General features: G+C 38.2%; 1 protein-coding gene across 1 annotated transcript in view; it reads left to right on the top strand.

Moving 5' to 3' along the window:
• The window catches only part of ttc6 (tetratricopeptide repeat domain 6), a 283,236-nt gene that overhangs the window by 198,081 nt on the left and 61,722 nt on the right, over nucleotides 1-23,433 (top strand). The window contains exons 21-25 of the mRNA XM_059956588.1: nucleotides 2,840-2,997; nucleotides 8,374-8,514; nucleotides 10,152-10,301; nucleotides 13,408-13,548; nucleotides 21,022-21,135. Coding sequence (XP_059812571.1) covers nucleotides 2,840-2,997; nucleotides 8,374-8,514; nucleotides 10,152-10,301; nucleotides 13,408-13,548; nucleotides 21,022-21,135 — 704 coding nt within the window. The remainder of the gene's footprint in view (nucleotides 1-2,839; nucleotides 2,998-8,373; nucleotides 8,515-10,151; nucleotides 10,302-13,407; nucleotides 13,549-21,021; nucleotides 21,136-23,433) is intronic.

Genomic DNA, 23,433 nt, shown 5'->3' with positions numbered 1-23,433 from the left:
CCCCTATTGGGTTCAACCACCAGCTGTTCTAAAAAGCCATCACATAGGCATTCTAGAAATTCTACCTCTTGAAATCCTGTACAAGCCTGATTTTCCCAATCTACCTGTATATTGAAATTCTCCATGACTATTGTAACATTGCTCTTTTGGAATGCATTTTCTGTCTCCCACTGTAACTTGTAAACCACATTCTTACTACTGTGCCCACAGAATTTCACCTCTGTTCCTCTGACTTAGGAATCTCCTATCAACACTGCAGTCCTCTTCACCTTTCTGCTCTTCTGAGTCACAGCACCAAACTCAATGCCAGAAACCTGGTCACTGTTGTTTCCCCCCCAGTAGGTCATCCTCCTCAATAGTATCTAAAGTTATATACTTATTATTGAGGGGAATGGCCACAGGTATGCTCTGCACTGGTTGTGATTTTTCCCCTATTTCTCCTGACAGTCACCCAGTTACCTGTCTCCTGCAAGCTAGGGGTGACTACCTCCCTGTAGCTCCTGTCCATCACCTCCTCATTTTCCCGTATGCATTGAAGATCATCAAGCTGCAGCCCTGTTCCTTAATATGTTCTTTCAGGAGCTGCAGCTTGATTTACCTGGTGCAGATGTGTTTATCTGGGAGACTGGGTGTCTCCCAGACTTCTTGCATCCCATACACAGTTAAAAAAACACTGACCCTGGAGCCATTCTCGCTGTAGTATGCACTCATAGATGAGGAATGAAGAAATAAGAACAGAGAGAGAGTAACTTACAAGACAATCTACCTCACTCAAGCCTGATAAGCCAAAGTCACTCTAAAAACTGGCACAGTCCAAATGTATGCCCACTCCGCTTGTACTTGAACTATTCTTATTGGCCCTTTCTAATGACTCCCTCTTGCAAATTGGTCGCTCCTCAAAATCGGAAAAAAACTGCTGCAGCACTCTGCCTTCAAAATCTTGATTGCCACCATGATTTAAAAAGCTCTTTTCATGCACCTCTGGTGTAGATTGTCCAACTAAAAGGAGTATGCATCATATGGAATAAAATGGAAGATGAGTTCATGGAATCCATACAAGAAGCTTTTCTAGATTAAGATATTGAAGAGTCAAATAAAGATAAATGCTTTCTTTCGATCTTGTTTAGTGCACTGAAAATAAATGAAGCACAATTATGTTATAAAGGGGTCTTTGAGGAAGAGTAAAACATAATGATTGAATTATATATCAAGTCTGGAAGTGATGTAGTTCAATACAAATCTAGGCAAGATAAGCAATAAAATAAAGAGAATAGAATTGCTGTGGTTGATTGGAAGGGAACATTGAAAACTATAACAAAGAACAGGCAAAGGTTAATAGTCAAAGCAATTATACTTAAGTTGCAAAATGAAAATTCCTTCAAGGCACAAAAACCTAAAGCAAAAGTGATTCATCTGTGACTGACCAAGTAAAGTTATTATTCAATAAAAGCAAGACGATTACAGGAAAACTCCAAAACCCTCAGGACTGTGCCAGATTGGCAGATTCTTAGACAGACTCCAGATTCCAAACCCTTAGATGTTACTTCTAATGATAGATTCAGCTAGTTCAGTTTGTTAATATATTAATGGAAGTAATATCGAAGAGGAAAATAGTAATAAGTTAGAAAATAACAGTATAATAACATTTTCAGTGAACCAACCAGGTGTGTTTGGTGAGCTTGAGGAAAACATGGGAATAGGGCTCCATTATGTTTAAAGGGAGTATACCAACAGAGCCATGGGAGTGTGGAAACAAGATTTTGTGGAGGCAGATACCAAACAATCAGGATTTCCAAATAATGTGTTAGTGAGTCATCAGACTTTTATTGTAAATACTTTCCAGAGAACGTAATAATCTAAGGAATGTGATTATTTTAGAACTCAACAAAAGAAAGCCAACAAATTGATAATGAAAGGCAAAATAGAGTACTACTCTAGATAAGTAGAAATGTAAACACGAATTAAGAATTTTTATTAGTTCTGTTGAAAGGGAAGGATTATTGAAGGTACAAGGGGTGATTGATAAGTTTGTGGCCTAAGGTACAAGGAGTCAATTTTAGAAAACCTAGCACATTATTTTTCAACATAGTCTCCTTCTACATTACACACTTAGTCCAGCGGTCGTGGAGCATACGGATCTTGGACCTCCAGGAAGTGTCCACAGCAGTGTTGATTGATAAGTATGTGGCCTAAGGTAGAAGGAGATGAGTTATTAACTTCAAACTTACTGCGTAGTCACTCAAAGAGTTCAGCTACATGTGCATGTAACGAGAGCTGTATAACTCATCTCCTTCTACCTTAGGCCACGGACTTATCAATCTCCCACTTGTGGACACTTCCTGGAGGTCCAAGATCCGTATGCTCCACGACCGCTGGACTAAGTGTGTAATTGTAGGAGGGGACTATGTTGAAAAATAATTGTGCTAGGTTTTCTAAAGTTGACTCCTTCTACCTTAGGCCACGAACTTATCAATCATCCCTCATAAATGTGGTCCCATATAAAGAGTCAGGTGAATTTATAACAGGGAATAAAGAAATATCAAAGGAATTAAACTATTCCTTTACACCTGTCTTCATCAGATTAATTGGCAGATAATGTGGCAGATTAATTTAAAATGATCATTTTTGCTCTATTTAAAATTTGTACATATAAAAGCAAATTAATATGACATTATTTTGTCAAATTATTTGTTGCTCTACATATGAACAAGAAGATGTATGTTTGTATTGGTTGTAGTATTTCATAAAACAGAGTTCTGTAGCTAATAACTTCATCAAGGTTTTATGATATAAAGTCATATAATATTGTCCTAATAAATCTTGTTTTGGCTTTCGCTAGATAACACAGCTCTTGACACTTCACCAGTTCAACAAGCTACAGTACAAACCTTTTTAAAAAATTATGATAAAGCTGTAGATAGTCTGGAAGGACTTGAAAAATCTCCTTCAATTTTGACCTTACTTGGAAAAACTAAAATGAAAGCTGGAAAACATCAGGTAATATACATTTACTAATGTTTTCATCACTGTGACATTATCAGAAGAGGGATATGAGATTTTAATGTCATGTGACATTTTAATGTGAAATGGGTCTAGGTTGGACTATGTTTATGAAAATGCCATCTTGTTAGGAAGACATTTCTGAGCTCAAATGGAGATTCTAAGCACCATTTGAAGGAGGAATGCTTCTGGAGGTATCAAAGCTAAAACCTAGGGACAAGATACTGGAATATGGAGCAACAGAATGCTTGGGGAACTCAATGATTCAGACAACATCTATGGAGAGAAATGGACAGTTAACGTCATAGGTTCAGACTGTTCATATCCAGATGACCCACTGTGTTCTTCCAGAAGTAGTATCAAAACTATGTTGCCCTTTGTACTGGTGTTGACATTAAAAGCTGCCAAAGGATTATGCACAGTCTTTTACCCACAGTTGGGGATTCATCATCCCTTCATTATTAATCAACAAACTTCAAGACCTGGGCCTCTATACTTTCCTCTGCAATTAGATTCTTGACATCCTCATTGGGAGACCACTGTCAGTGTAATTTGGTAATAAAATCACCTCCTTGCTGACAATCAACATAGGCATACTTTAAGAATGTGTGCTTAGCCCACTGCTCTACTCTCTCTGCTCTCATGACTGTCTATCTAGGGACAACTCAAAACCATCAATGAGATCACTGCTGTTAGCGAATGTTGACAGAAGGGGCAGCATGGTAACATAGTGGTTAGCATAGCATTTTACTCGTGACTGGGGTTCAATTTCCACCACTGTCTGTAAGGAGTTTGTAGGTTCCCCCTATTATGTTTCATCCCAGTTTCCTTCCACAGTCTAAAGGTGTAACGGTTGGTTGGTTAATATTCATTGTAATTCATCCTGTGATTATGCTAGGGTTCAATCGGGAGTTGCTGGGCGGCATGGCTCAGCTCAAATGGTTGGAAAGGCCTATTCTGCGCTATATCTCCATAAATTAAAAAAAAATCTCAGGTGGTAAAGAAGAGGCATGCAGGAATAAGGTAGATTGGCTGGTTGAGTGGTGTCAAAACAACAACATTGCAGTAAACATCAGCAAGACTAAGGAATGAATTGTGGCCTTAAGGAGGAATTGGCTTTGAATTAGCTCCCCACCACCAACCCCTCTATCTATTACCTCAATCACTGGACTGTACTATAAGCACTTTAAACCAGTTTTTATAAAGCTGTTTACATTGTAAATACAAGCTGGTATTTATGTATTTTTGCACATTTATTCCATATCTATCCTTCTAACTTTATTTTTATTTAATTCTTTATAATTGTTGAATGTTGTGCCACATACAGTGGATTGTGGTTAATTGGGCCTTTGGCTAATTGTGACCTGACCTCTGTGACTTTCCCCTGCTAGGTTGCACCCCCCCCCCCCACCAACAGTATCCAAAGTGGTATAACTGTTGTTGAGGGGGATAGCTACAGGGGTACTTTGCACTAGATTTAACCTCTTTCCCCTTCCTAACTGTCACTGAGTTTCCTGTGTCCTGCACCTTGGGTGTAATTACCTCTCAGTATATCCTATCTTTCACCCCTTCAGCCTCCTGAATGATCCAGAGTTCATCCAGTTCTAGGCCCAACCCCTTAATATGGATTGCTAGGAGCTGCAGCTCGATGATGTTCTTGCAGGTGTAGTTGTCAGGGACACTGGAGGTCTCCCTGCCTTCCCACATCCCACAAAAGGAGCTTTCAACTATCCTGCCTAGCATCCCTACTTTTCCACCTGTGCAAATATAGAGAAGAAAACAATAAATAAACTGGAAGGAAAATCTAACTTCAGCTTTTTTGCCTGCTCCAGCTCCTCTCCTCACTGAAGCCTCAAAGAGCTAAAGCCTCAAAATCACTGTCCGCTCCAATGATGACTGCTCCACTTGCCCCTGCCTTATTTTAACTTGTTCATCCTAATCAATCCTGATCGCTGATTGGTCACTGCTCAAAACATCAAACAGCTGCAAGTCGCTGCCTTATGTACTCAATTGGGAAACCTGAGTGAGCTGTGTCTTCTCAAACTTAAGATCTCCGAATGGCTGCTGCTCAAAATTATAGTAAGCATTAAACTAGGAAATAGAACATAGATTAGGCACAGCCACCTGAAGTAGCCAGAGGCCGAACAGATGACTAAAACTGATCTTTAACCAACTGCCAGAGTAGTGTAGGCAGGAGTATAGCCTACAGTTGAGGCCACAGAATGTCACAGATTTCACATCAATTATTTTAATAAACCTGATCTTGCAAAGATAGCTCTAAGAGCAGTTGAAATAGAAATGTACGTCTCTGCAGAGACTGGGAGAATAGTTTTCAGTAATGAGTCTTTCTTTGGCAAATTACTTAGATTTCTTAGACATCTGGATTTGTATTGATGCCTGTGGTCCAGGACCAAGCCTCTGAGCAAAACTGCTGAAAATATCCATTGTCAGACAGGATGGATCAATACCTGTTTCAGTGGAGATTAGAAATAAGTTTTAGAATAAGCAAAGATCTTCCCACATATTTTACAGCAGAGAACAAGTAAGCATGTGGGTGGTCATTGACATAGAAAAGCAAACATCATTTTGAAAACCTTATTAGTTTGTACATGTTCAGTGATAGATGAGTTTTAGAAAATAATCACTGAGCTTCATTCTGCATAGCTGAGAGATGGCATTGCACAGGGAATAACATTATATCATTCTGCTGTAAACATCCAGTACCCACGCAAGAAAGCTGGTAAAGTGCCTGGTTGGGTGTGGTGATTGTCTTTTACTTTGAGATTGTATTTGTATTGTGCTAGATTTTTGAGAACTGCTGTCTGCTGACTCTAATTGCATTATAAATGGCTGTGAAAGTGTTCACTGTCCTTAATTTTCATTGCCCCAGATAGTTCCAATTCCCTCGTGGATATTCATTCAGTATTTCTCTGTCATGTGCTCATATGTAAAGTAGCTTATTCATGAACTGCATGACCGATAAAGATAACAGAATTGCCCTGGCATGCAATTCTGTCATCTTCATCTGTGATGATACAAGAAAATGAACAGGCTCTGGAGTTTGCACTATTAGCTTTCTAATGGAGTTGAGTACCATTGACTACAAGGGGAGAAAAATGTATGGCTGGTAATGTGTTATAGGGAAATACGAGTTCCCACATGGACCTCTTCTAAGCAGCCACTGAATAGTGCATGACTTATAAATCCACAACGTAAGAGTCATCTCTTAAGTGTTCTTATCTTTATGTTCTTATAAAAATACAAGTGTTTTTGATGGTGGATGACAGTTAAATTTAGTGGTAATTTAGCAGTGCTGACATTATAGAACATAAAACTTTGTAGCATAATACAGACCCTTCAGCCCATGATGTTGTGCTGACCTTCATCCTACTCTACGTTTCTATCATCCATATGACTATCTAAGAGTATCCCTAATATATCTGCCTCTACCACCACCCCGGCAGTGTGTTCCATCCACTCATCACTCTCTGTGTAAAAAAAATCTTACCTCTTATATCCCTCCCATACTTTTCTCCAATCACTTTAAAATTATGTCTCCTTATGTTAACTATTTCTGCCCTGGGGAAAAGTTTGACTATCTACTTGACGTATGCCTCCTATCATTTTGTACAACTCATCAAGTCACTGCTCATTCTCCTTCACTCCAAAGAGAAAAGCCCTAACTCATTCAACCTATCCTCATAAGAAATGCTCTCCAATCCAGGTAGCATCCTGGTAAATTTCTTCTGCATCCTTCTTGAAGCTTCCATAATTTTCCTGTAATGAGGTGACCAGAACTGAACATAATATTTCAAGTGTGGTCTAAACAGGGTACTATAGAGCTGCACCATTACCTCGTGGCTCTTGAACTCATTCCCCAGCTAAAGAAGACCAATAAAGCATACACCTTCATAACAACCCAATTAACTTCCATGGCAAATTTGAGTGATCTATGGACATGAACCCTGGGATAGTTCTGTTCTTGCACATTGCTAAGAATCCTGCCATTAATGCTGTATTCCTAATGTAAATTTGACCTTTGAAATGGGATCACTTTATACTTTTCCAGGTTGAACTCTGTCTGCCATCTCTCAACCCAACTCTGAGTCCTATCAATACCCCTTTGTAACCTAAGCCAACTTTCTGCATTGTCCACAACACCAACTTTTGTGTCATCTGCAGATTTACTAATCCATGTTTCCACTTCCTCATCCAAGCCATTTATAAAAATCATAAAAAGCAGGGGTCCAAGAAGATCCCTGTGGAGTAGCCTTAGTCATTGACCACCAGGCAGAATTTGCTCCATCTGTAACCATGAGCAAGCCAATTCTGAATCAACACAGCCAAGTTTCCCAGGATCCCATGCCTCCTGGCTTTCTGAATGAGCCTTTTGAAAGACCTTACTAATATCTATGTACTCCACATCCCCTGCTTTACTTTCATCAATGTGTTTTGTCACATCCCTGAAGAATTCAGTCAGGCTTGTGAGTCATGACCTGCCCCATATAAAGCCATGCTGACTATCCCTATCCAGATTATGCTTCTCTAAATGCTTGTAAATCCTGTCTTTCAGAATTGTCCCATTAATCTGCCCACTACTGTAATAAGACTCACCGATCTATAATTCCCAGGGTTATCCCTACTCTCTTTCTTGAACAAAGGAATAACATTTGCCACCTTTCAATTATCTGGTACTACTCCTGTGGCTAGTGAAGACACAAAAGTCATCACCATGGGCTCAGCAATCTCTTCCCCTGCTATCAATAGTAACTTGGAGTATATCTTACTATATATGCTGTTATAAAATATACAAATAAAATATATATTCTTTCAGCATGAATTATACTGCAAAAATTATGTTAAACAATTCAAAGTGACTGACATAATTACAAAATATAACAATTCATTCACAGAAATTAGTCATATCTGATTGGTGTAAGACCTTTTTAACTATGCCATATTTAATATCTTATAAACACTAATTTGGTTTTGATATTCCTTAGTGGGAGTTATGATTAACAGCCAGACTTTAAGCAAAACCTAACACGTTTATGCTACAACCCAGCAACAACATTTAATATCAAAATTAAGTATTTGATTATCTAGCCCACTCAGTGTGATTCAATGTAATAAGCTTGTCAAGGCAATATTGCATGTTTGTAAATTCTTTCCTATGTTTAAAGTTGTTCATTTAAAAATTTTGGAGAGATTAACAATTTCTTCTGTCATTTTGATGGCACTTATTATTCTGTCCTGTATCCCTTGTTCTCTCTAGACCTTTTTCCTACACTACAATATGTTTCTCCAAACATTCTCAAATCTTCCAATCCCAATACTGATTTTATATAATAAATATTATATTTGCAAATGTAGGAAGCCCTGATCAACTTTCAGAAAGCTTTGGATATTGAACTTGAAAGATGTGAAATACAAGTTATGAACCCATCAATGGAACTTGCAGAATTACATTATCTCATAGGTTGCTGCTGTTCTGAACTGGATAAGCTGACAAAGGTAAGAATATTTGCCTAGAAATTGAATGGTGCTTGCACAGATGTCTTACTCAATTAGTACACAGTGACTCAATGAGCCTGCCTCCAAAGAAATACGAGTCTAGGTGGTTGTGTGTGCTGTGGAGCAGGCCTTGCATTTTAAAGGTCATTCTTTTGTGGCAGCGGGTGCCAAGGAGGTAGATATCTGGGATTGTTGCCTGGTATTCAGAAAACAGAGAAGGTTGGTTGGAGCATTCAGGTTCAAAGGGGTATGGGTCGGCATGAATTTAAGGTAAAGGGGTAGGGATGATAGGCTTTGTGATGGTGGTGGTGCTAGGTTTGTTTATCTGGAATTTTACTAAAAGTGCTCAGTAGGTCCAATCAGTAGTCAGCAGTTCAATTGGCAGATCAGAGAGGAAATGGGTTAAGAGTTGTTCTTAGATGGGGTATTTGGTGCTGCCTTCCACTCACCACCAAAGGAGTGCTGCATTCAATATTTAAGTAGTATGTGAAGTAGTTCTCAGTATTAGCAGTGCTGGATACCACTGTCTATGTCCAACCCCTTTATGTTTTGTTTATTAGATGTATAGAAAATCCAAAAGGAATAACCACAGATGTGATGCTGGAGGAAATTTGCTGCTTTATAACTGAAATCTGAAAGTAATTTTTTTATTGAAATTGAATCGTATTTTTAAACTTTTGTAGCCTGGGGAAAAATACACATACGCAGGACAACAAATACTTTTTCAGGTCTTAAATTCCTTTATCTGTTTTAAATGTTTTATTGCAGAAAGAAGGTATCAGAATAAAAACACAAAATAAATTTTAAAAAACTGTTCCTGCTATTACAATCTCAGCTTTACTTCAGACCACACCCTTGTTACGTATGCAGTATGAAAATAACTAAAACGAAATATACAAAACTATACGGTAGTGGCAATTCTAACAGAAACAATACAATGTTAGAATCCCACCAACCTTGTACCTTATACACTACATTGGAAATATGAATATATACATCTCATCTTAATTAAGAGATTTACTCACATTTGGCATACACGTGTTTAACTTCCAAGCACATATAGGCTAGACCTTGAAATGAGTTCTCCTCGCTCACGCTATGTGCACAGAGATTAACACATTCACATTACTCTGTTGCATTCACATTTGGTCATGAAACAATAAAGAAAGTCAAATAAACTTTTACAATATATTGCCTTGTAGTTGAATTACCAAGACTAACCTAGTAGACCGATTAAGGAACTTTGCAATTATGCTATCCAGTGCTGATCAATTTACTTGCGAAAATCTAAAGCATCCACATGTAAAGTACAACAAATTACTGATATTCTAGATTTACAAACAAGTATAAATGAATTTCCATGGATATTATCAAATACTATTCACCTTTTCTCACCAAACTTGGGAAAAGCATTCGAGCATCGTCCTTTCTAGGACATGATAACTCTTCGTTCTATTCCACCCATGCAAAATGGCATCACTGTTTTCTCTTAAAGGTACAGGCTGCTATTTTAGCATTACAAAGATGAATACATAAGTGGACTCTAACAATAAAAAAAATGGTTACACCTGGTTACATAAATATAGTTAATGCTTGTTAATACTTCTTCCTCAGAATTACTCTTTGATACTTTTCAGGCAGTGGATTCATTTGATAAGGCACTGAAAATATACCCAAAATTTGCTAAAGCATATTATCAACGTGGCCTGTGCAGAATGAAGCTTCATGAAATTAATTGTATCTATGACTTCCACAGAGCACTTGCAATCAACCCTGGACTTTTTGAGGTATTGAAGTTTTCCTTGTAATTGCTTTGAACATAATTTATTGATAATTTAATGAATCAGTTAATAAATATTCAATTTATGACTGAGAGATGTTGATACAGAATTTATAATTTTATAACCCTCCAAAATTTATAACCGTTAACTTTTTATAGCAATAGAATATATTTGAACTTTTGGATGGGAGACCCACTGAAAGAGCCAGTCTGCAACAAACCCTAACAGTAGAGGGTAGAACTAGATAGTTTAGTTGCCAATTAATGCATCATACTATAAAACACATCAGACAATGACTTTGCCTAACAACTATATTAATTGCAATTAGTTCAAACAACTCAAAAGTGAGCTATATGGTTTTACAGCCCTTTTAGTTCCACAACTCTTTAACTTGCTTTCACAATTTCCAAAATCTACTATTTGTGTTTAGATATTGCCACTCTTGTTGAACCTGCCCAGGGTTTGATCGTGCTGATTTATTCTCTGAGTCCCTGACTCAGGGTTGTTTTTTTCAGTGGTTAATCTCCATTGTCACTGCTGCAGGTCATCCCATAAGACAACTTTTCATATACCTTCCAAACATTGTTTAATTCTTTAATGCCTCTGACTCAGAGGCTATTCTAATCCTTATTCATATAAATATACAGTATGTTTCTTTAACTTCAAATTCTTGCTAGCACGTTCCACTGTTGTGAATGTGATTTAAGTCACTGGAGAATCTGGAGAAGTCATGGAAATTAAAGTCTTTATTCACCATGACAAACAGACATTCCTCTAAAGACTCTCTCAGTAGAGTCATAAATTCAAAGGTACATCACATTTTTTATATCCTTAAGATCAATGGTAACAGTAGGTGATACAGTACAATTTCAATAGTTACAATACCATTGTATACTTCAATACTGTACTTTGGGTAAACAGATGGGTCGTTTGAGGTACATTTTTACAATGACAGTACATTGTAATTGATAAGACATTTTTAAAGATACAAACATCTTTGTTGGGAGAAACTAATTGAAACAGATATTCTGAAACTTCTGATGACAGAGTGCCAGATGTCCAATTATTGATATTTGATATGCTAAGTGATTGTATCAGTGTTGTCTGCAAGCTTCCTTGAATGTGTTTACAATGATGCAAATGACTTAAACCCATAGTTGCCTGGATGGATGCAGGCAATTAACATAACCTCATTTTCATACCATTTGGCTGTTGCTTATGGAAAGGTCTCATGGTCACCATTTTGCAAAGGTGTGCTCTTAACTTTAATTTATTGCTTGCGATTTATAACTTACAATAGGAACTGAAGACTGGTTCTTGCTTGAATTAAGATCTGCTTTATTCACAGAATACTCCTTAACACCACAATGACCTCAACCATTGTTTCCTGAGTTATTTGAGTGTCTGTGCTTTGGCAGTTTACAAGTCAGTTCCACTAAATTTCAGTTTGCAGAACATTCCCACTTGCTTGGCCTGTTCTCTGGATCATTTACAGTGGGGTAGTGCACTTGGCTATAAATCTGTCTTGAGTTACGTTCACATGCTGATAATTGACCAGGAGTTAATCGTGTAACCCACCTTCCACTGTGCTGCTTTGTTATATGGCACTCAGCATCTCATTCTGCCCAACAAAGTGGCTTCTCAGAGCCTGATGGTATATTTGACATTGCTCTGGCTGCTATAGTGTAAGTGAATCAGTCAGCTGACCAGCCAAACAAGTTACTATCTTCGCTTTTGAGTACTTGTTATTTTTTAAATAGATTAAACACTACTTGAATGGAAATTCACAATGAATGCAGAAAATTATATTTCAAGTGAGTGCAATAGAATTATAAGGAAATGTAAAACATGTTGGAGGGGAAATGAATTATCAGTACGGAAGCACTAATTTTATGTGGACGTTCAAGAATGGAAGCAAGGAAAGTTATATTTTGCAACAGATGCTAATATCCGATCAGTAATTTGCTAATTGAAGCTACTGTTTCTTCAGCCCAAAATGTTGACAGTGCTTCTCCCTATGGATGCTGTCTGGCCTGCTGTGTTCCACCAGCATTTTGTGCGTGTTGTTCCCTTTTAAATGCCATTTGGGCTACTTAATCATCAGGATATTTCATTCATGGGATATAATTTTATCTTTGATAGTTGATCTGAGAACTACAGTACTGCATTAAGATAAACCCCAAAAAAAATTCAGGAGAAACATCTATTATCAGTAAATGATTATAATGTGGAATTTATTACTATGTATACAAAGAACCGGCTGATGGTGTAGTGGCATCAGCACTGGATTTCAAAGTAGATGGTCCTGAGTTCAAACCCAGCCAGGCCCCAACCTGGGCAGCATCAATATCTGCGTAGAAAAAAGGCCTGGCAATCTACTTCTGTATCTTGCCATGAAAACCTTGTGGACTCTATGGTCCATGAGATCATGAGGAGTCGGACTTGACTTAACGACTGAACAACAAAATAAAAAGTTGAGGTGAATAATGTGAAACTTTTAAAGAGTAGTTGAATTAAATAACATGAAGATATAAGATCATGCTGAGAGGATTAGATGATTTGATTACTTCTGTGCTATACATCATATGTAGCCATTTTGTTTGTCAGGGCTCTGGCATTTAAACAACAACCAAAGTGTTCAAAGCTTGCTGGATGGTTAATGCTTCATAAATCAGAAATACTGTTTTGTTTGTATTGATCTCTGTCCACTTGTGAATTTGTTATTGATGTTAGATCAACAGAGTCTCAAATTTAGCCTTTTGCCAGGATTCTTTGTGTCCCACCAGCAGGATCCCTTCCCTGCAGGGACCATATTAGTCAAATCCATAAAAAGTAGAAGCAGGAATCAGATGTTCAATCCCTCCTGTCAGAGACCTAATTTCCTACACTTCTTGGAAAGAAGTTTGAAGAATATAAAAAAAACTTAGTGAAAAAGAAGTATAGATCAATCAATATTGTTTTCCATATTCAACAAACCTAGAAACTGTGCCTCAGAAGAAAAAGAATTGCTTTATGGCATTATATATAAAAGGTTATTTCATGTACAATGTTCCCAATAACTAAGAATTACAAAGCAATGGTCTTTTTATAATAATCTCCGTTATTTCTGTAGGTCTACCTAAGTCGAGCTGTGTACTATGCAATGCAGCGACGCTACCTTAAGGGTATTCTAAGCTGCAATGAAGCACTGAAGCTTCAGCCCCAGAGCGTAAGAGCCTTTCTTTGTAGAGGAGCACTGAAATATTGTGCTAAGGTATTGTATGTATAACCCTTTTGCTATTTATATTAGTAGTTTATAGATAAATGATTTGATGGCAGTGTAATTTAAGTTGTTGAATCAAAGATAAACTTTCAACTAAATCTGTGGAAATATTAGCTGGTTGATATGAGATACAAACATTTGTTTTCAACCATCACAAATGCAAAGACAATCAATGGTGAGGTGAAGATGCTGGTAATGGTAGAGCTAACCAAACACATAAATGAACAGAGGCAGGACATACATTACTATAAGGGGAATAATCATTTGAAAACATACATTTGCTGCATATACTAATATTCATTTTATTCTTGGATCCTGCATGGATTGTGGGTTTAAAGGCATTCAATCTGATAGTTTGGAACACCTGCTCCTCCTGACACACAGCTGTCAGCTTTATCATGCAAGAGAAACACAATGGTGATTGTCAAAGTGTTGACAGGAATATAGCTGCCATGGTAAAAAAAAATGTGTGTATGTACACATCTTCATATGCTTATGTGTATACAAATTGGAGTTCACCTTAACCTTGACCAAATGAACAAGGTTAGGGAATTCTCAGTGCAATATTTTAAATTTCTTGGGAAGTTATTCTTATCTCTGGTGGTCATCACCTAATATCACCATTTCTCAGTGTGGGTGGTTTTTCTGTACAACATACCTCTCCATTTTTCAGTCTTTCCAACTACAACACCAGGGTTGTAGTTTCATGCACTAACATGAAAGTTTGCATATATTTCATGTCTTACAGATTGCCTATACTTTTAACTGGATTTTTAATCTGGAATCTAATGCTGCAAAATAAATCTGAACAGCTGATGAGCCTATCAACACTACCTCATTATTTCTTCTGGTTTTTGCACTACTTATTTACTTTGTAAATTAGATGGTGACAATAAACCTAATTCTGAGATTGCTTGGCTATTTTTTCAGGAGCTTGGAACACAACGATTGAGCCTCTCAAAACTTACAGCTGTCCAGAAATGACTTCTAAAATGACCAAAGATCTTGGCTTCTTTGAGATAAAGTTGGATACTGCTTTGACTTACTACCTGCTTTTCAGTTACTTCTCTTACTCTCTCATTCTCCCTCTTTTTTCTTTCATTCTGTCCTCTTGCTGTTTAACCAAGTCTCTCTATCCTATCTTCTTCCCCTCTTGCTCACTTCTACTCAGCTCCATTCTCCCTTGTTTCTTCTTTCCTTGTCCACTGCTTTTCAAAGGCAAACCTTTTTTTTGATACTGTTCAAAAATATTGGTGTTCTTTTTATTTTGGAAATTCTTTGATAAGGAACCACACAAGATAGCCTTAAACAAAATAAGAGCCCATAATATTGGAGTTAACATACCAGCATTGACTGAGGATTAGTTAACAAATAGAAAACAATGGGTAGAAATACATGGGTCATTTCCAGGCTGGGAAATTTGACTGGTGGGATTTCAGAAACCTGAACTAGCGTCTTGGTTGTTTACAATCTACTTCAGCATTGTGGAATTGGGGGATTAAGTGTGATTTATCCGGTAGTGCTGATAATACAAAATTAGGTGACAGGAGTGTGAGGAGAATGCAGGGAGGCTTTGGGACAGAAAGCAAAATAAATTAATGAATGTCAAAGGCAACGCACGTAGAATATAATGTGGAAAAGGTTGAGGTCATAAACTTTGGCAAAGAGAATGAAAAAGATGAAGTAAAATTTAAAATAGTACAAGGTTAAAAGGCACCAATGTTCAGAGAGACCTGGTTCTTTATGTACATGAATCAGAATCAGACTTTAATCGCCAAGTACCTGTACACATACAAGGAATTTACTTCTGGCAGATGTTGTCTCTCTGCTCATAACAGATGATAAATATAAATGAAAATATAGATTATACATACAAGTAGTGCAATCCAAGTAATAGTTAGCCGACAGTTAACCGGCAGTTAACTGTTCAGCAAAGTGACCGCAGTAGGGAAAAAACTTCTCCAGTGCCTATTAGTCTTAGTCTGGAGGGATCTGAAGCGCCAACCATACGGAAGCAGCTCAAACAGTCCGTGCACAGGATGGGAGGAGTCCTTTATGATGTTCCTCACCCTCTTCTTCAACCTGGAAGAGTACAGGTCCACAATAGAGGGCAGGGAGGCTCCAATGATGCGCTCGGCAGTCCTCACTGTGCGCTGTAGTCTGGTTCTATCCTGCTTGGTGGCGGCTCCAAACCACACAGTGATGGAGGTGCACAGGACAGACTTAACACCAGACTCAGCAAGAAGCAAGAGAAAAGAGAAAGAGAATGTGTGCAAAGAGTGAAAAAATATTGCTTCAGTTGTACACAAACCTGGAATAATGTGTAGAAATCTGGTTCCCCTAAGACAAGGATAAGGATTGGAAGCATTAGCTATTAAGGGAATCAATGATGTGGAGTTATAGTAGGATTTAAAATGTTCAGTAATAAAAGATACCTGATGTCACAGCATAGGGGAAACAAAGTTTAGGTTACTTCTGCATATCCAGTTTATTCATCTATTTAAGGGTACAAGTGCCCTTATATGGTCAAACAGATTATCACACACAAAATACCCCCCCACACAGAAAAGGCTTTTATCATTATAATAAATACAGCATTACTTCTACTAAATAATGTTTATTTTCTTAATCCACAAAAACTTGAAAGCCATTGTTAACTTTATATTTGAGGCTATGACTGGCCACTGATTTGCTAATAGTTACTTGGATTTACTTGTTCCTGTTTAAGGATTATTTCTGTGATCCTACAACCTCATCATTTACTTAACTGTGCAAATTTGAAATACACAATATTCATACAGTGCAAGGTTCGATGAACTATCAATTTTTCACATTTGCTGTTAAAATAGATTTTGTTGGTAACAATTGGTGGCATTCTCACCTGAGTTAGAAGATTGCGGATTCAGTACACAGTCCAATAACTCAAGTTTATCATTCTGGACTGTAATGTGAAGGAAGTGGTGTGAAAGGAAATGCATTGTCAAATACATCAAACAAAGATTATTACAGCACCAGCAACCTGGGTTCAATTCAGCTGCTGTTTGTAAGGAATTTGCACATCCTTCCCATGACCTCTGGGTGCTCCAGTTTCCTTCCACTTTCCAAAGATGTTTGGGTCAGCATGTTAATTGATATATGGTATTAATTATACATGGGTATAATTCGGTGGCGAAGGTATATTTGGGACGGAAGGGCCTGTTACCCTGCTGTATCTCTAAATAAATAAAGCCCTAAATCAAAATGGTGGCACAAAGCATTTTACAACAAAGGAAACATGCACAGATCCAATATAACTACGCCAATAGTTATTGTTTGTCACTATAACAAAATAGATTGAACTAGAAATTTATCCATGTAACTCCAGAAATAATGATGTAGTGGTACTGAAGAAAAGAACAATTTTACACACATTTCTGTGTGTCATAGCAACCTTTGGAAAATTTGTTTCTTAAACTTTAAATTGGGATTTTCAATCTCCCTGGCATTTTTATTCCCAGTGCAAGGCTGCCAAATGAGGTCAACAGGATCCATAATTCCTCTGGTCTGAAAAACGTACAGTTACTATTTACTTGTTGAGTAACAAGGCTTTATTTAACTTGTTTTCCCTGAAATATTTCAAGAGCCAAATATCCAGCTGCATTATTTGCCCTGTCTTCAAGTGTCTTCAACCCTACTAAAGCAAGAAAAAGGTGAGGGAAAAAAAGAACCCATTAGGTGTTCAACCCTGGAGCCATGCGTCATACAAAAAGCTTCTAAACATAAGCATCATACCGCCAGCATATGAAAAAAAATATAAGTACCTTGACTATTTGTCCACAGATGCCAAAATAAAGTTTACTATTAACTTAAGCACCACACACAAAATGCTGGAGGAACTCAGCAGGCCAGGTAGCATCTAAGGAAAAGAGTATAGTTCACTGTACTCTTTTCCATAGATGCTGCCTGGCCTACTGAGCTCCTCCAGCATTTTGTGTGTGTTGCTTGGATTGCCAGCATCTGCAGATTTTCTATAGTTTGTGATTTTACTCTTAAAATCTTCTGGCTCAGGACCTTTGCCAGATCTCACTGTTTGCTGCTCATTACTTCAATAGTGAGACCGCTGAAGCTCCATGCCCAAGAAGGGATTTCATCTATCTTTTCTTCTGGCACAGTCAGAACATTCATTACCAGCTTCTTCAAAGTATAGGAATCAGATATTACATTTATGTCCATACAGACATTTGCCTGACAATATGCTGCCAGCAATAATTGCTCATGCTGCTGGAGTATCTGCATGACCTGCATTCACTAAAGATGTACCTCTTGCAGTCATGGTTCTTAACTTGCCTATTCAAGTCTCTCTGATACCCATTTGAGCATTCTTCCATGCCCACCCATCATTACAGTATTCATTCATTCATTCATTCATACATAATAAACAGTAGCAGAAAAAGACCATTTATCTCTTCTGTCTTTTCTGCTGTTTAGTAAGATCATTGCTAATCTTAACCCTCAGCATCAGTTGCCAGCAATAACACAATATTCCCCATTTACTTTGCTCCAAAAAGCCCTAGCTCACTTAACTGTTCCTCATAAGACACGTTCTTTAATCCAGGCAGCATCCTGGTAAATCTCCCCTGCACTCTCTAAAGCTTTCACACCCTTCCTATAACAAGGTGGCCAGAACAGAACATGATACTCCAAGTGTAGTCTAACCAGAGTTTTATACAGCTTCAACATTACCACACAGCTCTTGAAATCAGTCTTCCAACCAATGAAGGCCAAAACACCGTACACCTTACTTAACTACCCTATCATCTTGTGCTGCTACTTTGTGGGATCAGAAAGCTTGAAACCCAAGATCTCTCTGTTCCTCCACACTGCTAAGAATCTTGTCATTAACTTTGTACTTTGCCTTCAAGTTCAACCTTCCAAAGTGTATCACTTCACATTTTTGCAGATTGAACTTCATCTGTCACTTTTCTGCCCAGCTCTGCATCCTGTCAATTTCTGTTGTAACTCATGGTCTTACCCTTCCTAAAGTCCACAATCAGCTCTTTCATCTTCCTGATGTTGAGTGCCAGGTTGTTGCTGCAGCACCATTCCACTAGTTGGCATATCTCACTCCTCTATGCCCTCTCGTCACCACCTGAGATTCTACCAACAGTAGTTGTATCATCAGGAAATTTATAGATGGTATTTGAGCTATGCCTAGCCACACAGTCATGGGTATATAGGAGTAGCACACACCCCTGAGATGCACCAGTGTTGATCGTCAGTGAGAAAGAGATGTTATCCCCAATCCACATAGATTGTGGCCTTCCAGTTAAGTCAAGGATCCAATTATAGTGGAAGGTACAGAGGCCAGGTTCTGCAACTTCTCAATCAGGATTGTGGAAATGATAGTATTAAATACTGAGCTATGTCAGAACAGCATCCTGACATAGGTGTTTGTGTTTTCCAGGTGGTCTAAGCCACGTGGAGAGCCATTGAGATTGCATCTGCCGTTGACCTGTTGTGGTGAAAGGTAAATTGCAATGGGTTCAGGTTCTTGCTGTGGCAGGAGTTCAGTCTAGTCATGACCAACCTCTCAAAGGATTGCATCACTGTAGATGTGAGTGCTACCGGGCGACAGTCATTAAGGCAGCCCACATTATTCTTCTTAGGCACTGATATAATTGTTGCCTTTTTGAAGCAAGTGGGAACTTCCACCCGTAGCAGTGAGAGGTTGAAAATGTCCTTGAATACTCCTGCCAGTTAGTTGGCTCAGGTTTTCAGAGCCTTACCAGGTACTCCATCGGGACCTTCTGCCTTGCAGGGGCTCATTCTCTTTAAAGACAGCCTAACATCAGTTTCTGAGACAGAAATCACAGGATCATCAGGTGTAGCAAGGATCTTCACAGCTGTAGTTATTTTCTCCCTATGTGGACTGAATATCCGAGGTGAGAGCAGGAGGCAGCCTTGTAGGCTCCACAAACATTGATACCCTCGGTCCTAATCAACAAGCTCCAAAACCTGGACGTTTATACCTCCTTCTGCAACTGGATCTTTGACTTCCTTGCTGGGGGGGGCACAGTCAATGTGGATTGAATATAGCATCTGACAATTAACACTGACACATCTCAAGGATGTGTGCTTAATCCGCTGTTCTACTCTCTCTACATCCTCCACTATGTGGCTAGGCACAGCTCAAACACCATCTGTTGGCAGAATATTTGCTCCTGTCTGCCTCCTCGTCACCATCTGAAATTCTGCCTGAGCTGGCTGAGTTCTGTTGCAACAACAATCTTGAACTCAACATCAGTAAGACCAAGGAATTGTGGATCTCTGGAATGGGACATTTTGGGAACACACACTAGTCCTTATAGAAGGATTAGCAGTAGAAAGGGTGAGCAGTTTCAGGTTCCTGGGTGTCAATATCTCAGAGATGCTATGCTGGACCCAGCATATTGAAGCAATTATAAAGAAGGCATAGCAGAGGCTATATTTCATTAGGAGTTTGACAAGGATTAGTATGTCAACGAAGATAAGCGCAAATTTCTACTGATGTACTGTGGAGAGAATTCTAACTGGTTGCATCACCATCTGGTATGGATGGGCCACTACACAGAATTGGAAAAAGCTTCAGAAAGTTGTAAACTCAACCAGCTCCATCATGGGTTCTAGTCTCCCCAGCATCCAGGACACCTTCAAATGGCAATGCCTCAAAAAGGTGACATCCTTCATTTTTGGAACCCATCACTCAGGACATGCTTTCTTCTCAAGGACGAGGTATAGGAGGCTGAAGACACATACTCAATGGTTCAGGAACAACTTATGTCCCTCCAAAAGGAGTTTAGGCCTTCTAGATGAATGGCTGAGTCTGGAATGATGTCTGGAGCCATGTTACTGTCAGAAAAATGGTTCAAATGCAGATGCAAGTAATTTTCTAGTGAATGGATTTTAGCAAGCACAATTGTCAGGAGTGCAGGCCTGCAGGGATCCACATTAAGTTTTGCTCAAATACCAGCATAGTCTCTGAATATTTTTAAGGTAGGGGCAAGTGGACAAAACAAGACCAGCGGCAGATGGAGATGCAGAATTGAGGTTGCAGTGGAATCATCCACAATCTAATTTATTTAATGGTGCAGCAGGTTCAAGGTACCAATTGTCTTATCCCTACTTCTAATATGAATATTTGCATCCTATGCAGAGAATGCCATGCATTGTAGATGCGAGGAAGTCCCCATTAAGAAATTGGAAAGAGTTCTTGTCAACCTTTGCAAAAAATGAACATAAAATGTCATTCCTATAAGGCCTGAACAAAATAATACAATGCATCATTATCAAATCTCTGCATATTGAATTCTGTCTCTCTATTCAGTTTTGATTAGTGATTGATGTGTTATTTTCTGTGCAGAAAGGAACACTGCTTTCTTCTGATCCAATATTTCCAGTAAACATTTTGCTTAGCATTTATTAATGCACATTTACTTTTCACTGCAGGTTTATCACTTGGCAATTAATGACCTGACTACAGCAATAAACATTAATGAGACCTGCATCTTGGGTTACTTTAACAGAGCTGTTTGTTATCAACAAACAAATGATTTTCAAAAGGTAAATATGGAAAAGGCAAACAGAACTTCATGAGGCTGAATGAAATACAAATTTAAACTCTGTAGTATAACCTATATTTATCGGAAGTTCCAAGTATCCTGCATTGTTTCTCCTATTAAAAACTAAAAATTAATATTGTTAAGAAACAAGTCTTTGCAAAAAGTTCTGATATAATTGACGTTAGCCTATTTCTGACCTGCTGTATATTGCAATGCATTTCTGTTGATGTTAGCCACTTTCCATACTTCCCAGTAGGGCTTGGTTGTGTAAGCCTAACAATTAATTTGAGAACACCAGAGCTATGCTTGATCTCATCTTTCCTCAGTATACAAATGAGCATGCTTTTCTCATAGGAGTAACTGGATTATTATTAAAAATATTGGAGACATGCCTGGTCACTTCCTTGCTTGGCCTCTGCTGTACCCTCAGCTGAGAATGTAGTAATATTCAAAAGATTTTTTTTCAGTGGGGTTTGATAATGATTATTTAGCAGAATCATTATACAAAGCTGCTTCTCATTATTTTATGTTAATCCTGATGCTATCCAAAGTTCACATTTCAAATTAAATTTATTATCAAATTACATATATATCTCCATATACAACCCTGGGATTCATTTTCTTGTGGGTATACTCAATAAATCTATAGGAGATAACCATAATAGGATCAATGAAAGATCACATCAACTTGAGTGTTCAACCAGTGTGCAATAGGCAACAAACTGTGCAAATATAAAAAGAAACAAATAATAATAATAAATAAGTAAGCAATGAATATTGAGAACATGAGATGAAAATCTCTGAAAGTGACCCCATTGATTGTAGGAACATTTCAATGATAGAATAAATGCTTAGTGAAGTTATTCACTTTTGTTCAAGAGCCTGATGGTTGATGGGTAGTAACTGTTCCTGAACTTGGTAGTGTGATTCTTGAGGTTCATGTACCTTCTTTCTGATGGCACCAATGAGAAAACAGCAGAGCCTCAGTGGCAGGGGTTCCTGAAGATGCATGCTGCTTTCCTGTGACAGTGTTTGTAGATGTACTCAGTGGTGGGGAGGGCGTAACCCATGATGGACTGGGCTGTATCCACTACTCTTTAAAGCTCTTCCATTCAAGGGCACTGGTGTTTTCATACCAGGCTATGATGCCGCCAGTCAATATACTCTCCATTACACATCTATAGAATTTTATCAAAGTTTTAGATGTCATGAGAAATTTCCATAAACTCCTAAGGATGTTGAGGCACTGCTGTTCTTTCTTGGTAATTGCACATACGTGCTGGGCTTAAGACAGATTATCTGAAATAATAACACCAAGGAACTTAAAGTTGCTGAATTCTCCAATGAGGACTGACTCATGGACCTCTGGTTTCCTTCTCCTAAAGTCAATAATTAGCTCCTTGGTCTTGCTAAATTTGAGTAAGAGGTTGTTGCTATGGTACCACTTAGTCATATTTTCACCCCCTCCTACGTATATGCTGTTTCATCACTTCCTTTGATTCAGCCTATGACAGTGGCTTCATTAGCAAACTTGAATATACCAATTGGAGTGAGTAGAGCAGAGGCTAAGCACACAGCCTTGTGGTGCACCTGTTTGCAAGCGAAGAAATTGTGGATCCAATTGCATAAGGAGGTATTGAGGCCAAGGTGTAGGAACCTATTGATTTGTTCTGAGGGGATGATGGTATTGAATGCTGAGCTGTAGTCAATAAAGAGCATCCTGATATATGCACCTTTGCTATCCAGATACTCCAGGGTTGAGTGAAGAGCCAATGAGATGGCATCTGCTGTGGACTATCCCTTAGATTTAGATTTTAAAATGTGACTTAGCCTAAACATTTCATTGCAGAACTGTTTGTCCGGGCTCTAGGTGGCTTACTAATTGACAACATGACTGACAGAAAGATCATACATTAAATGCTGAATGTAAGCAGATACAGTAAATGTCAGAAACAAAATACAGTACTATAATGTGCCCATCAAACACTTTACTAATGTAAATAATGATTAATAGGGATTGTTGAGAAGAATGGAAGTATTACTACTGTTATTATATTTAAAATGTGCATATCTCTCCACTGGTAAGACAAACCTTCTAACGTGATCCGCCAATTCAGTTGCTTACACAAGATCTCATCCTGTTATTACTCTTTATGGTGCTATCACTTATGAAAGACATTGCTATTCTTATATCAGATTTCGCTTCTATTCTGGATTGCTGGTGAGTTGTCAATGTGCCGGGCTCCACCATTAAATCAAGGATAGATTTCAACACCTTCCAATAAAAATGGATAGAGGA

This window comes from Hypanus sabinus, chromosome 2 (assembly GCF_030144855.1).
Source record: "Hypanus sabinus isolate sHypSab1 chromosome 2, sHypSab1.hap1, whole genome shotgun sequence".
NCBI classification, from domain to species: domain Eukaryota; kingdom Metazoa; phylum Chordata; class Chondrichthyes; order Myliobatiformes; family Dasyatidae; genus Hypanus; species Hypanus sabinus.
Note: the sequence above shows the minus strand (reverse complement) of the source record. Positions and strands in the feature narration are given on the sequence as shown.